Source organism: Oryctolagus cuniculus, chromosome 17 (assembly GCF_051225735.1).
Source record: "Oryctolagus cuniculus isolate XC-2025 breed Fujian yellow rabbit chromosome 17, ASM5122573v1, whole genome shotgun sequence".
NCBI lineage: Eukaryota > Metazoa > Chordata > Mammalia > Lagomorpha > Leporidae > Oryctolagus > Oryctolagus cuniculus.
In genome coordinates this window covers 14,686,196-14,700,372 of record NC_142883.1, presented here as the reverse complement: position 1 = coordinate 14,700,372, position 14,177 = coordinate 14,686,196, and the positions used below count along the sequence as shown (strand labels likewise).

Genomic DNA, 14,177 nt, shown 5'->3' with positions numbered 1-14,177 from the left:
TGGGGTCTCGGAGACCTTTCTGTTGGGTTCAACCACAGGGGTTGGCGGGGGGTGAGGGGGGAGGACCCAAGCACAGCTTTGGAGCCAGAGTGTTGGGAGAATCCTGGCCTTTCTGAATGGCTTTTACGGCTCCTGGGCACATATTTGCCATCAGTCTGTCCATTGGGGGAAGACAGATACTTGGAGGGAGTCCTTGACCTTCTCTTCCTGCAGCCAAGGGGCCGCTGGGGAGCAGGCCCAGTGCTCGTCGTGCACGTGGGTTGCTCCTGTGATGGAGCAGCGGGGAGAAACTAGGAATGCTGCATTGGGAAACGACTCTTGAGTCTGTGTGAACTTTGGTTCCATTTCCCTCCTGAGAGCAGGACTCAAAAGCTGGGTGGCCTGCTTCTAAGATAGCGGCGAGCCTGACGCACCCAATCAAGGTAAGGAGTGGATTCCGAGCCATTGGCCCGGCCCTGCTCCTTGTCACCCAGAAGCTCATGGAGGAGCACACCCTGGAGATGTGCAGCAGAGCCAGGCCCTGCTGGGGGAGAGGGACCCCGTGGCGCAGCCACTCACGGTACACGATGATGCTGAGATGCTTTGACTGATGCTTCCCGGCACAAAGAAAGTAGCATTGGAGGTCCGTGTCCTCGGAGACGTTGGAGATCAAGTACCGCTTCCACTGGGGCTGCGAGTCCAGCAGGGTCTTGGTCAGGGTGGTCTCCAGGCCCCCCATCTCCGGCTGGGTGCAGCTAGTGCTGCAGTTGACTTCCCAGGACCCCCTGGGCTCGACCACCAGCCTCTCTGGCCACATGCGCACTTCGAACGTCTCCTCACCAGACCCTGGCACACAAGATATACTGGGCAGGGGCGTCCCCACTTCTCTGCCAGGGGAGCAGTCGGGATCAAGGTCGGGAACCTGAGCAGGGCCCTGGATGCCCTCTGCTCCCTTCCCTGGGCAGGCCGAGGGCCTCATGGGGAGACCTCCCAGCCTCGGGACAGTCCTTCCTCCAGCCGGTCAGACCCATCAGCTCCAGGGCAGTCTTGTACTCATTTGCATCTCCATGAAGATGAGTATCTTCTCTCACCTCACTGAGGATGGACATGAACTCTGTGTACTCTGAGCTCCTGGGACTCTGGGTTTAACCCCTCCCTCCTTGCTTCCTTTTCTTCCCTAAGCACGCTTGGAGCACTTGTACCAGGCACGGTGCTAGGCTCTGAGGAGCCAGCAGTGCTGGGGGGAGGCAGCAGTGAGCCAAGCAGAGCCAACCCCGCCCTGGGTACACGTTCTGGTGCACGAGACCACCACAGACAACAAGTGGATTGCCCAGCCTGTGGGACAGGGTGGGTTGTGTGTGTGTGGGGGGCAGCTGAGGGTGTCATTCTAGACAGTGTGGCTGGCAAAGGCCTCACCTGTACGGTGACATCAGGAAGGGGCTGGCGAGCCCCGTAGAATGTCCTGAGGGAAGAGAACTGCTAGTGTGAAGACCCTGGGCTGGGAGTGGGCTCTGTGTGTTTGGAGCAAGGAGATCAGGCTGGTTGGCTCTCGGGGGGGGGGGGGGGGCACAGTGAGGAGACCAGAAAAGTAGTGGACCTCCGGAAACTGTCCTGGTGGACTAACGATTCCTACTCACACCGGGGCTCCTTAATCTTTTTGGAGCTTCCAGAGAGCGGGACCAGGCTTTGTACATGTAGGAAGTATCTGATGCCCGCCTCCACCCAGCAACGACCAGAAAGGTGCTAGATCCCACCCTGTGTCTGGGGTCCCCCCACCCGCATGTCCCCACACAGCCCTCAGCTGGCGACATGTAAGGAAGTGACAGGGAGGGGGTTTTGCAGGCAGATAGCCTGGAATTGAATCCAGAATTGGCCATGTACTGTCCCTGTGGCCTTGGATAAAGTGCCTTCTCTCCCGAGCCCCTCTGCCTTCCTCATGGCAAACAGACTGGTGCGGCTTTCCCTTGGGGCTCAGCAAGACAGCCCGGCGGGCGGTCTGAGAAGGGCGCCGTTTTCCTTTTCAGGCCCCTGGCCCACTGACAGGGGTTTCATTTTTGCTCTGACCACAGCCAGAAGCTGGTTCCTCTGCTGCCCCCTGCTGTCCCCAGGCCCCTTCTAAAGACCCGCTGGGTGCATGCCCTCCTCTTCACATGAACCCTGCGTCTCTGCAGCTCCCCAGGCCCCACCCAGCCACCGTTCATCCTCCATGACCACGTCTTCCCTTAGAAATAGCACCGTGGAGTCTGTTCCACTTGGTGTCCACAAGGCCCATGGGGACAGGAAGCAGGCCTGCACAGCATCCTGTATCCATGGTGGACTGGCCCCATTTTCAAAGCCTCAGCAATGGTGGGGCCCCGACCTCCCTCCCCACTGAAGCCAGAGAAGCGGGGCAGCCTGTACCCCAGGCCACATGTGCCACGTTAGGAACCCTGGGGCTCCGGCTCACCTGGGCAGCAGAGCAGGGCGAGGACGGCCACAAGCAGGCCCGAGCAACCAAAAGGAGACATCTCAGGTGGCGTCCACAGGCTCCCAGGGAATGGCCGAGGGCTGCCTGGAGGGAGACAAAGGGCACAGGTCAGGGAGTGGCGGTCTGGAGCCACGGCCTATAATCCCCGCCTTTTGCGAGCTGATGACCACATTTCCTCTCATTATCTGAGCAGCCTTTGGGAAGCCACACGCACCAGCCAGCTCCCAGCCTCCGGGCCTCCAAGAATCCAGGCAGAGGAAGCTGGAAAGCAGCTGATAAGCAGGGGCGTGTCCTAGTCCTCCTGCCTGCTCCCTGTGCAGGGAACACAGCAAGTGATGGATGCACGCACAAAGGCAAGCATGTGTATGCGCGTGAGTAACACATTTGCACATGGGATTGCAGAGTGCTGTGGGTACACAGATGACAATGAGGCCTGCAGGCTGCAGATCCAGGGACCCTCAAATTCCACAGGACACAATGTCGGGTCCCCTCCAGGAAGAAAATATCCAAAGTCAGGACACACAATCCACTAGCCAAAGGGGCAGGGGCCTGGGCTTTTCTAAGGAAACCAGGGCAGGAATTTGAGATTCTCCTGCTAAATGCCCAACTCAGGTCTGTGTAACCCTTAACAACCCACTTCATTTTCAACCTAAACCTGTCCCTTACACAGCTGATTCAGGGTGACCATGAGGCTCAGAGCCTCGGGGAATGAATCACACATTGGTCCCCAGCAATCCGGGCACACAAGAACATTGGGGGGTTGGCCTGATAGTGCCAACCCCTATATATACTGTTTTTTCCTATACCTGCATACCTACGATGAAGTTCAGTTTCTAAATCAGACACAGTAAGAGATTAACACCATCGACTAACAACAAGCTAGCACAGTTGTAATAATATACTGTATTGAAATCCACATGACTGTGGTCTCTCAATCGCAATGGGGCAGGTAACATATACAGCAAGAAGACACTGGGCAAATGGATGATCACGTCTTGAGCAGGACACAGCAGGATGGACAAGGGTTTACCATGCTACTCAGAATGGCACCCAATTTCAAATTTATTTCTAGAATTCTCGACTAGTATGTTTCGACCTCGGCTGACTACAGGTCACAAAGCTGCAGAAACCAATGCTGTAGGTACGTGGGACTGCTGTAGTTCCTCCCCTAGCTCTGTGAAGTACACACGGTTATTGTCCTCATCCCACAGATGGGGAAACCGAGGCCCAGAAAGAGAGGTCACATATCCCAGTAAAGAGTGAAGTCACTGGGGCTGAGGGCCAGGTCTGGTGACCCAGGGCGGGAGCAAGTGAGGGATGGTTCAGGGTTGGGCTCCCCAGAAACCCTCAGGAGGGAAATGCTGGATAGGAGAAGGCAGAGCAAATTTCTAGGGCCTGCCTGCCATAAGGGAGTGGCGGACGGTGGCTGATCCATGCTTGGAGAGTTCCAAACACCCGGGAGCACACTCGGCAGGGCCTAGGCCTGGTGCCTTCTCCAGAGGTGTCCAGATGACCTGTCTGCCGCCCACAGGTGCTGCCCAGCATGCACAGGCCCCAGCTCCTGCCTCACTGCTTCCTCCCGTGATCCCTCCCACCCCTCCTGGGCAGGCAGCCATCCCTTTGCTGCAGTCTAACAGCTTATACATCATCTTCCACCTCGTCAACCAGGAGGGCAGAAGCCGAGTCTTGGGCATGCCACATCCACCTGGTGTGGGACGCTGGCAGGCACACAGCCAGTGCTGCCTAACTGCTGGGTTGGTAGTGGGGGGTGGGTGGATGGATCAGTGAGTGAATGAAAGCAATGACTAGCGCTGGTGAACAACCCAAAAAAGCTGGGTGAAGTCCTGTCCTTAGGTCCTAAATGGACCAATTGCTTTTGTCTGCCCAGCATAGCTTTTCCTTCTACTGCTGGTCCCTGCCTATCTGCCCCAGGCCAGGAGACTGGACTCACAACATAAAAGAGGCCAACGATGCTTCATGGCTGGGCAGTGGGAGCTGGGCCTGGGGCCTCCTGAATCAGAGCTGATAGGAACATGTCCCTCCCTTTTTGGGCCTGACATAGGTGCACATGGCCCACCAAGCAGCAGCTGGGGAGGACAACCATGTAACCCAAGCTAGAAGGGGATCAGAACCATGGTGGGCGGATGGCTAGCTGTGGGTGAGGGGTGGACTTGATGGGTGGTAGGCTGGGTTAAGCAGCTAGAGATGATTCTGACCATTCAGCACCACAGGGTCCACTTGTATGTGGAATCTACAAAGGTGGAACTCATGGCAGTAGAGGGTAAAATGGGGGTCACCAGGACTGGGGCAGGGGAGGGGAGATGTTGATCAAAAGTCAGAAAATCTCAGACAAGGGGAGTAAGTCCTAGAGACACAAGGCACAGCGTGGTCACTACAGTTAACAGCATTGTAGTGCATACTTGAGAACTGCTAAGACAGCAGGCTTTAAATCTTCACACCACAAAAGCAAATGACAACGAGGTTATGCATATGTTAATTAGCCAGTTAGTCATTCTTATGTATGTCAAAACATCATATAGATATAAATATGCATATCATTTTGATTTGTCAGTTAATAGATGCTACACGAGCACGGTAAAATTTCAAGGAAGACAAGTATATACAGCAAGTATATAAATTCTAAAGCATTAGAAAGGGTTAAAATGTTTTGAAATAGGGACAGGTGTTGGGAGTGCTGGTTGGAGTCTTGGCTGCTCTGCTTCCAACTTTTCCTGGGAAAAGTTAAGGTGCCTGGGAAAAGAGGCAGAAAATGGTCCAAGTACTTGGGCCACTGCCACTTGTGTAGACCAGGATGGAGCTCTGGCCTGGCTTTGGCTGGCCTGGCCCCAGCTGTTCTGCTGTGGACATTTGTGTAGTGAAGCAGCAGTTGGAGGATATATCTCTTTTGTAGCTCTGCCTTTCAAATTAAAAAAAATCTTTTAAAAAATAATATACGGGGCGCCGGATTCTGTCCCGGTTGCCCCTCTTCCAGGCCAGCTCTCTGCTGTGGCCAGGGAGTGCAGTGGAGGATGGCCCAAGTGCTTGGGCCCTGCACCCCATGGGAGACCAGGATAAGTACCTGGCTCCTGCCATCGGATCAGCGCGATGCACCGGCCGCAGCGGCCATTGGAGGGTGAACCAATGACAAAGGAAGACCTTTCTGTCTCTCTCTCTCACTGTCCACTCTGCCTGTCAAAAAAATAAAAAATAATAATAATATAAAAACAACTCTCTATCAGTTAAAAAAAGTAAATAAGGAGGGGAGGGGGCCGGTGCTGTGGTGTAGTGGGTAAAGCCACTGCCTACAGGGATGGCATCCCATATGGGCGCCGGTTCAAGACCTGGCTGCTCCACTTCTGATCCAGCTCTCTGCTGTGGCCTGGGAAAGCAGTAGAAGATGGCCCAAGTCCTTGGGACCCTGTACCTGTGTGGGAGACCTGGAAGAAACTCCTGGCTCCTGGCTTCAGGTTGGCCCAGCTCCAGCTGTTGCAGCCAACTGGGAAGTGAACCAGCAGATGGAAGACCTCTCTCCCTCCCTCCCTACCTCCCTCCCTCTCTCTCTCTCTCACTTTCTCCCTCTCTGCCTCTCCTTCTCTCTCTGTGTTACTCTTTCAAATAAATAAATAAATAAATCTTTTTAAAAAGTAAATAAGGAGGAAAGCATAGAAAAAGAAGGGTAATGTAAATCTTTAATAAGATGGTACTAAGAAGTCCAAATTGGGGATTGGCACTATGGCGTAGTAGGTTAAGCATTCCATAGGGGTGCTGGTTCGAGCCCTGGCTGTTCCACTTCTGATCTAGCTCCCTGCTGATATCCTGGGAAAGCAACAGGAGATGGCCCAAGTGTTTGGACTCCTGCACCTGCATGGGAGAGCTGGAAGAAGCCTCTGGTTCCTGGCTTTGGATAGGCCTATCTCTGGCCATTGCAGCTGTTTGGGGAGTGAGCTAGAGGATGGAAGACCTCTCTCTCTCTCTCTCTCTCTCTCTCTCTCTCTCTCTCTGTAACTATGCCTCTCAAGTAAATAAATAAATCTTTAAAAAAAAAAAAGAAGTCCAAATTGAATGCTCACAACAAAGATGAAAGGAGTTAATTACAGTTTATTGATAAAGATTATCAGGTTAGGCCGGTGCCGCGGCTCACTAGGCTAATCCTCCGCCTTGCGGCGCCAGCACACCAGGTTCTAATCCTGGTTGGGTCGCCGGATTCTGTCCGGTTGCCTCTCTTCCAGGCCAGCTCTCTGCTGTGGCCAGGGAGTGCAGTGGAGGATGGCCCAAGTGCTTGGCCCTGCACCTCATGGGAGACCAGGAGAAGTACCTGGCTCCTGCCATCGGATCAGCGCGGTGCACCGGCCGCAGCATGCCGGCCGCGGCGGCCATTGGAGGGTGAACCAACGGCAAAGGAAGACCTTTCTCTCTGTCTCTCTCTCTCACTGTCCACTCTGCCTGTCAAAAAATAAATAAATAAAAAATAAAAAGATGATCAGGTTAGAGTTTTAAAACATCAAACACTCAGCTGTGTAGTTTATAAGAGACACATCTAATACATTATGGTATGGAACTGATTGAAAATCCAAGGATGAAAAAGATATAAGCAAACACTAACCAAAGAAAGTTTGCAAAGCCATAATCCTATCGGACAAAGAGGGCTTTTATGACAGAAATGTATATTAGTGATAGTTGAGTGCCTCGATTAAGTGGTTAATTCACCAGCAAGTTATAGTAGCTCTAAACTTTTTTTTCCCCAAAGATTTATTTATTTGAGAGGCAGAGTTAGAGAGAGAGAGGGAGAGGCAGAAAGAGAGAGAGAGATCTTCCATCCACTCCCCATATGGCCACAATGGCTAGAACTGGGCCAACCCGAAGCCAGAAGCCAGAAGCTTCTTCCGGGTCTCTCATATGGGTGCAGGGGCCATCTGCTGTTTTTCCAGGCACATTAGCAGGGAGCTTGTTCAGAAGTAGAGGAGCCAGGACTAGAACTGGCACCTATATGGGATGCTGGCACTGAGGCGGAGGCTTAACCTACTATGCCACAGCACCAACCCCAGTAGCTCTAAACTTGTGAGTATCTAGCTTGAAATAAATGCATAGAAGTATGGCGCCAGCGCTGTGGTGCAGTTGGTTAAAGCCCCAGTCTTCAGTGCCAGCATCACATATGGGCACTGGTTCGAGTCCTGGCTGCTCCTCTTCAGGTCTAGCTCTCTGCTATGGCCTGGGAAAGCAGTAGAAGATGGCCCAAGTCCTTGGGCCCCTGCACCCATGAGGGAGACCTGGAAGAAGCTCCTGGCTCCTGGCTTCAGATCAGCTCAGCTCTGGCCATTGCAGTCATCTGGGGAGTGAACCAGCAGAATGGAAGACTTCTCTCTCTCTGTCTCTACCTCTCTCTGTAGCTCTTTCAAATAAATAAAATAATTTTTTTTTAAAAGAAATACATAGAGGTAAAATCACCATCACAAGAAGTGCTTTTTTTTAAAAAAAATATATTTAAAAGGCAGAGAGAGAGAGAGAGAGAGAGAGAGAGATCTCATCCTCTGGTACATTCCTCTCAAATGCCCACAGTAGTTAGTCCTGGGACAGGCTGAAGCCAAGAGCCCAGACCTTAATCCAAGTCTCCCACATGGGTGGCAAAGACCCAAGTACTTGAGCCATCATCTGCTGTCTCCCCAGAATGTGCACTAGCAGGAAAATGGAGCAGAAAGTGGAGAAGCTGGGGCTGGTGCTGTGGCATAGCAGGTTAAGCTCCTGCCTGCAGCACCGATATCCTATATGGGTTCAATTCCTGGCTGCTCCACTTCTTTTTTTTTTTTTTTTTTTTTTAAGATTTTTATTTATTTATTTGAAAGTCAGAGTTACACAGAGAAAGGAGAGGCAGAGAAAGAGAAAGTCTTCCATCTGCTGGCTCACTCCCCAGAATGGCAGCAATGGCCAGGCTGCTCCACTACTATGGCCTGAGAAAGCAGCAGCAGTGACCCAAGTGCTTGTACCCCTGCACCCACGTGGGAAACCCAGATGAAGCTTCTGGCTCCTGGCTTTGGCCTGGCCCAGTCCTGGATGTTGGCAGCCATTTAGAGAGTGAACCAGCAGATGGAAGATCTCTCTCTCTCTCTGTCTCCCTTTCTCTCTGTAATTCTGACTTTCAAATAAATAAATCAATCTTAAAAAAAATGTGGAGAAGTAGGGACTGAAAACAGGCACTCTGATATGAAATGCAGGGATCCCAAACAGCATCCCTGCTGCTGTGCCAAACATGTTCTCCCAACAGGAGACATTAACATGTTTATCTCAGTTATAAACATGACACAGAAAAAAATCAAGGAATGAACAGAAGAGCTGAAATACAAAGCTTGGTCTGGGGGCTGGCACTGTGGTACCTCAGGTTAACACCCTGGCCTGAAGTGCCGGCATCCCATATGGGCACTGGTTTGAGACCCGGCTGCTCCACTTCTGATCCAACTCTCTGCTATGGCCTGGGAAGATGGCCCAAGTCCTTGGGCCCTTGCACCTGTGTGGGACACCCAAAAGAAGCTCCTGGCTCCCAGCTTCAGATTGATGCAGCTCCAGCCATTGCAGCCAATTGAGGAGTGAACCATTGGATGGAAGACCTCTCCCTCTTTCTCTCTGCCTCTCCTCTCTCTGTGTAACTCTTTCAAATAAATAAATAAATCTTTAAAAAAATTGGATTGTTTATTAAAAAAAAATTTTGGTCTGTACCCATAGTTAGAGAACATACAATCTTTAAAAAGATGTTTTAAAATCCCCATATGTTTGATAATTTTAAAACATACCCTAAAGAACCAAAAAACAATCCATAAACACACACTTATAAATTCTCAAAATTGAGTGATAATGAAAATATCACATTAAATTTGTGAGATACAGCAAAAGTCATGTTTAGAGATACTGACAGCCTTGAATGCTTATGTTAGAAGAGAATCCTGAAATAAGTGGCCAAGCAGTAAATCAAGTCAAACCAAACATGACACAACAGGGAGTAAAGATAAGAGCAGGAACCAGTCAAACAGAAAACAAAAACATAGCAGAGAGACTCACTCAAACCAATGTTAGTTCTTTGGGAAAAAAACAAACAAACAAAACAAAACTAATACAAAAGGCAAGTCTGGTGAAATCTATTTATGAGCAAAGAGAAGGCACAAACATTATTGGGGATGAAAACTGCTGGATGGTGAAATGACATTGTCACAGACACATGGCTATCTTTTGTGTTCAGCTGTTAGCCCAAACCCTCCCAAGCAGCACTGCTGTCTTAGGAGTTCTGCCTTAGTCCATGCTGTCTATAGAAGCCCCGAGCCTGTACGAGAACCTGCTCTCTGTAGTGTGTCCCTCTCCAGTTTGTCTCTGAATAAATATGTTCTGGCTGTTGAGTTTGTGGTCTGTCTCCTCTTTGTCTTGCTCATCTAACCCTGCAAAAATCGGAATGTAACTGCAAGATACAGACTCTACAGATTCATAGACAGAAAGTAGAATGGTGTTGCCAGGGCCTGGGGGAGGGGAAACAGGAAGCTGTTGTTTAAGACGCAAGGAGTTTCAGTTTCAGGGGGCCAGACAAGGTGAGTGAATCAATGCATCCGACCTGCATATTTGATGTGTGTTTTACAACAACTGAAAATAAAGAATGTCATTTATGCTGTAAACTATGAAACAATGTAGACCCTATCTTAGAAAAATATAACCTATTGGCTGGTGCCGTGGCTCAATAGGCTAATCCTCTGCCTGTGGCGCCGGCACTCTGTGTTCTAGTCCTGGTCGGGGCACTGGATTCTGTCCTGGTTGCCCCTCTTCCAGGCCAGCTCTCTGCTATGGCCTGGGAGTGCAGTGGAGGATGGCCCAAGTGCTTGGGCCCTGCACCCCATGGGAGACCAGGAGAAGCACCTGGCTCCTGGTTTCGGATCAGTGCGATGCGCTAGCCACGGCAGCCATTAGAGGGTGAACCAACAGCAAAAGGAAGAACTTTCTCTCTGTCTCTCTCACTGTCCACTCTGTCAAAAAAAAAAAAAAATATATATATATATGTACATATATATATATATATAACCTATCAAACTGCAGAAATAAAAAGCCTAAATGGTTCTCTAAATGGAATCAGTAATTTAAAATCTTCCTACAGCAGCCAGTGCTGTGGCACAGTGGGTTAAAGCCCTGGCCTGAAGCGCCGGCATCCCATATGGGCGCCAGTTCCAGTCCCGGCTGCTCCTCTTCCAATCCAGCTCTCTGCTATGACCTGGGATAGCAGTAGAAATCCTTGAGCCCCTGCACCCACGTGGGAGACCCGGAAGAAGCTCCCGGCTCCAGGCTTCGGATCGGCAGAGCTCCAGCTGTTGCAGCCATCTGGGGAGTGAACCAGCGGATGGAAGACCTCTCTCTCTGTCTCTACCTCCCTCTCTCTGTATATCTTTCAAATAAATAAAATAAATCTTTTAAAAAAATCTTCCCAACAGAAAATATCAGGTCGTGATGATTTTGCTAAACTTTACATAAGAATAATTGTCACTTAATAAAATCTCTGAGAATGCAGTAACACCCTCTACCTCATCCTACATCCCAGGGGGCTGATGAGATCTAACAACCACATGAGATAAGTATCGTCTCATTCATGAATAGAAATGACACCATTGTAAGAAAAAATGCCAGTGCCTCAGATACCCCAATGGTGTGTAAAATATTAAGATGCCACTTCTGAGTCAGAGTCATCTCAGGCATGCAAGGCTGGTTACCCACAGAAGAGAAGCCTGCAGACACCCGTTACTGCCGGCCCCTCTGTACTGCGCCGACTTAATCTCTGTAGTGCACTGCTTTGTGCAAGCTCAAACTCACCTTCTGCTCCTAGCTTCCCACCTCAAGCTTATTCCATGTTTTTTCTTGGCCTTTCTGACTCTGTGTCTTCTTCTATGCTGTGGGAACCATTTGTGTGTCTGCTAGTGCTTCCCCAAAGTGCAGGAGAGTTAAGGTCCCAAAGATGCCAGCCTCACCCAATGCAGGGATAGGAGCTGTGGATCCGTGCTCCAGTCTCCTTCTCAGTGGGCACTTCTGGGAGGCATCCTGCAGGGCTGTCCAAGGTCCCACAGAACTGAGTTCCCTTTGCCTACAGTTTTGTCTCTGAATGTATTTGGTTTATTTATTTGAAAGTTGGAGAGAGAGTGAGAGTGAGAGAGTGTGAGTGTGAGTGAGAGTGAGAGATAGACAGACAGACAGACCTTCCATCTGCTGGCTCACTCCCCAATTGCTCACAACTGTCAGGACTGGGCCAGGCTGAAGCCTGAGAGTCTAAACTAAAAGTGGACACGAACAGGTTTAAGAAAAAAAATCCAATCATCTCAACAGATCAAGAAAAAAAGTTGCTGACATTCAACATCCTTTCATGATAAAAACTCTTAGCAAACTAGTAGGAAACTTCCTTAACCTGATAGAAAACTTACATACTATTTTTAATGAGTAAAACTTAAAAGAAGATTTCCTTTAAAATTGGCATTAAACAAGGATGTCTGTAATTTCTAGCTCAGTTTAACACTGTACTAAAGATTCTGGACAGAGCAATAAAACAGAGAGACAGACAGACACACACACACATGCACAAAGTGGGTGGAGAAATTTAAAAAGTCTACAGACTGGATTAGAGCAAAACCATCATTATTTGCATATGGTATATCTAGCTAGAAAATTCAAAAGAATCATTAAATAAGTGATTCAAAATTATAAGATTTTAGATGCACAGCTAGCTGTAAGATCAACATCCAAAAATAAGTGGCATTTGTGTAATCAGTTATATGCAAAAATATAATTTTAAAAATAGACCATTTTGGGGCTGGCACTGTGGCGTAGTTGCTAAAGCTGTCACCTGCAGTGCTGGCATCCCATATGAGCACCAGTTCTAGTCCCAGCTGCTCTACTTCAGATCCAGTGCTCTGCTATGGCCTGGGAAAGCAGTAGAAGATGGACCAAGTCTTTGGGCCCCTGCACCCATGTGGGAGGCCCAGAAGAAGCTCCTGGCTCCTGGCTTTGGATTGGTTCAGCTTCGGCCGTTGCAGCCAATTGGGGAGTGAACCAGTGGATGGAAGACCTCTCTCTCTCTCTCTCTCTCCTTCTCTCTCTGTGTAACTGTGACTTTCAAGTAAAATAAATAAATCTTCAAAAAAAATTTCCCCAAAGAAGCCTTTTAAAAAAATAGACCAGCTTAATAGCCCCCCCAAGTGTAGGAATAAATATAGCAAAATTTAGACCTGTGATTATCTATAGTTAGAAAATTATAAAACTTTATTGAAAAATATTCAAGGCAACTTAAATAAATGGAGATAAACTACATTCACAAGTAGAAGAGTCTATGGTGTGAAGATAAAAATTCTCGCCCAACTGAAGTACAGATTCAGTGCAATCCAACTAACTCCGAGTATAGAAATCGAACTCTAATGTTCACATGGAAGGATAAAAGGACCAAGAAACCCCTGAAGAAGAATAAAATGAGATTTTTCTCTGCTAACATTCAGACTTACAGTAAAATATGGTATCAGAGTAGGTCTAGGGAAATTAACTCATGGAACAGAATAAGGATCCCAGAAATAGACCTGAGGTTGCACAACACTCTGACATGTGGCAAGCGTGTCACTGTAGAGCACTCACATAGAAGAGTAGATTAAATGATTCTGGACCAATTGATCAACTAAATGAAGAAAAAAAGCACCCCTATCTCATGCCAAATGTACAAGTCAGTTGCATTTAGATTAAGTACTTACATGTGAAAGACAACTTTAAAAACTTTAAATTTTTTTACGCTTATTTAATTTTGTTGATTTGAAAGGCAGAGAAACAGACACACACAGATCTTCATTTCTGGTTCACAGCCTGAATGCCTGCTCTTGCAGAGCTGAATGCTCTTGTGCCTGATAACCCACAATTCCACTCTTAGATGGTCTTGTCTGCCCTCAGAAAATATTTGCACTAAAAACCAGGACACCTGCCTTGTGTTTACTTCTGCAAGTCACTTAATCTCTTTGGACCTTAATTTCCTCATCCATAAAATGAGATTTTTTTTTTAAAGACTGATTTTTTTTTAAGATTTTATTTATTCATTTGAGAGGTAGAGTTACAGTGAGAGGGAGAGAGAGAAAGGTCTTCCTTCCATTGGTTCACCCCCAAATGGCCGCTATGGCCAGAGCTACGCTGATCTGAAGCCAGGAGCCAGGTGCTTCCTCCTGATCTCCCACATGGGTGCAGGGGCCCAAGGACTTGGGCCATCCTCCACTGCTTTCTCAGGCCACAGCAGAGAGCTGGACTGGAAGAGGAGCAGCCGGGACTAGAACCGGTGCCCATATGGAATACCGGGGCCGCAGGTGTAGGAGTAACCCACTGTGCCATGGCGTTGGCCCCTAAAGACTGATCTTTTTAAATAAATAATTTATTTATTGGAGGGGGAGGAGGAGGGGAGGGGGATGGTCGGGGAGGGAGAGGGAGAACATGAAGATAGGCAGAGGGAGACAGTGAGCTTCCATCTGCTGGTTCATTTCCCAAATGACCACAATGGCCAGTGCTGGGTCAGGGCCAAAGGTGGAAGCCAGGGAACTCAACCCAGGTCTCCCACATGTGTGTCAGGAACCCAATCACTTGAGCCATCACAAATGCCTCCCAGGATCTGCATTAGCAGGAAACTAGAGCTGGGCATCAGACCCACGCACTCCGACATGGGACACTGATATCTTTATTATTATTTTTTGGGGGACACTGA

The 14,177-nt window shown here is 49.0% G+C and overlaps 2 protein-coding genes across 7 annotated transcripts in view; one reads left to right on the top strand and one right to left on the bottom strand.

The window, feature by feature from the left end:
- ICAM2 (intercellular adhesion molecule 2) overlaps window positions 1-14,177 on the bottom strand; it is a 30,225-nt gene that overhangs the window by 1,785 nt on the left and 14,263 nt on the right. For 3 of the 5 annotated variants that reach the window (XM_008271705.4, XM_070060482.1, XM_051825831.2), the window contains 2 exons: window positions 2,426-2,530; window positions 559-825 (listed from right to left, as the gene is read on the bottom strand). In XM_008271705.4, coding sequence (XP_008269927.1) covers window positions 559-825; window positions 2,426-2,486 — 328 coding nt within the window. In that variant the 5' untranslated portion in view covers window positions 2,487-2,530. Of the gene's footprint in view, window positions 1-558; window positions 826-2,425; window positions 2,531-2,660; window positions 2,712-14,177 lie in introns of those variants that run through there. The other 2 variants (XM_070060484.2, XM_089316804.1) reach the window with 2 other exon arrangements.
- Window positions 1-14,177, top strand: part of LOC100357092 (proline-rich protein 29) — a 40,984-nt gene that overhangs the window by 12,909 nt on the left and 13,898 nt on the right. Inside the window, exon 4 of one of the 2 annotated variants that reach the window (XM_089316806.1) lies at window positions 10,569-10,903. The exons of the other annotated variant lie outside the window; for it this stretch is intronic. Coding sequence (XP_089172932.1) covers window positions 10,569-10,596 — 28 coding nt within the window. The 3' untranslated portion in view covers window positions 10,597-10,903. Of the gene's footprint in view, window positions 1-10,568; window positions 10,904-14,177 lie in introns of those variants that run through there. 2 annotated transcript variants of the gene reach the window in all.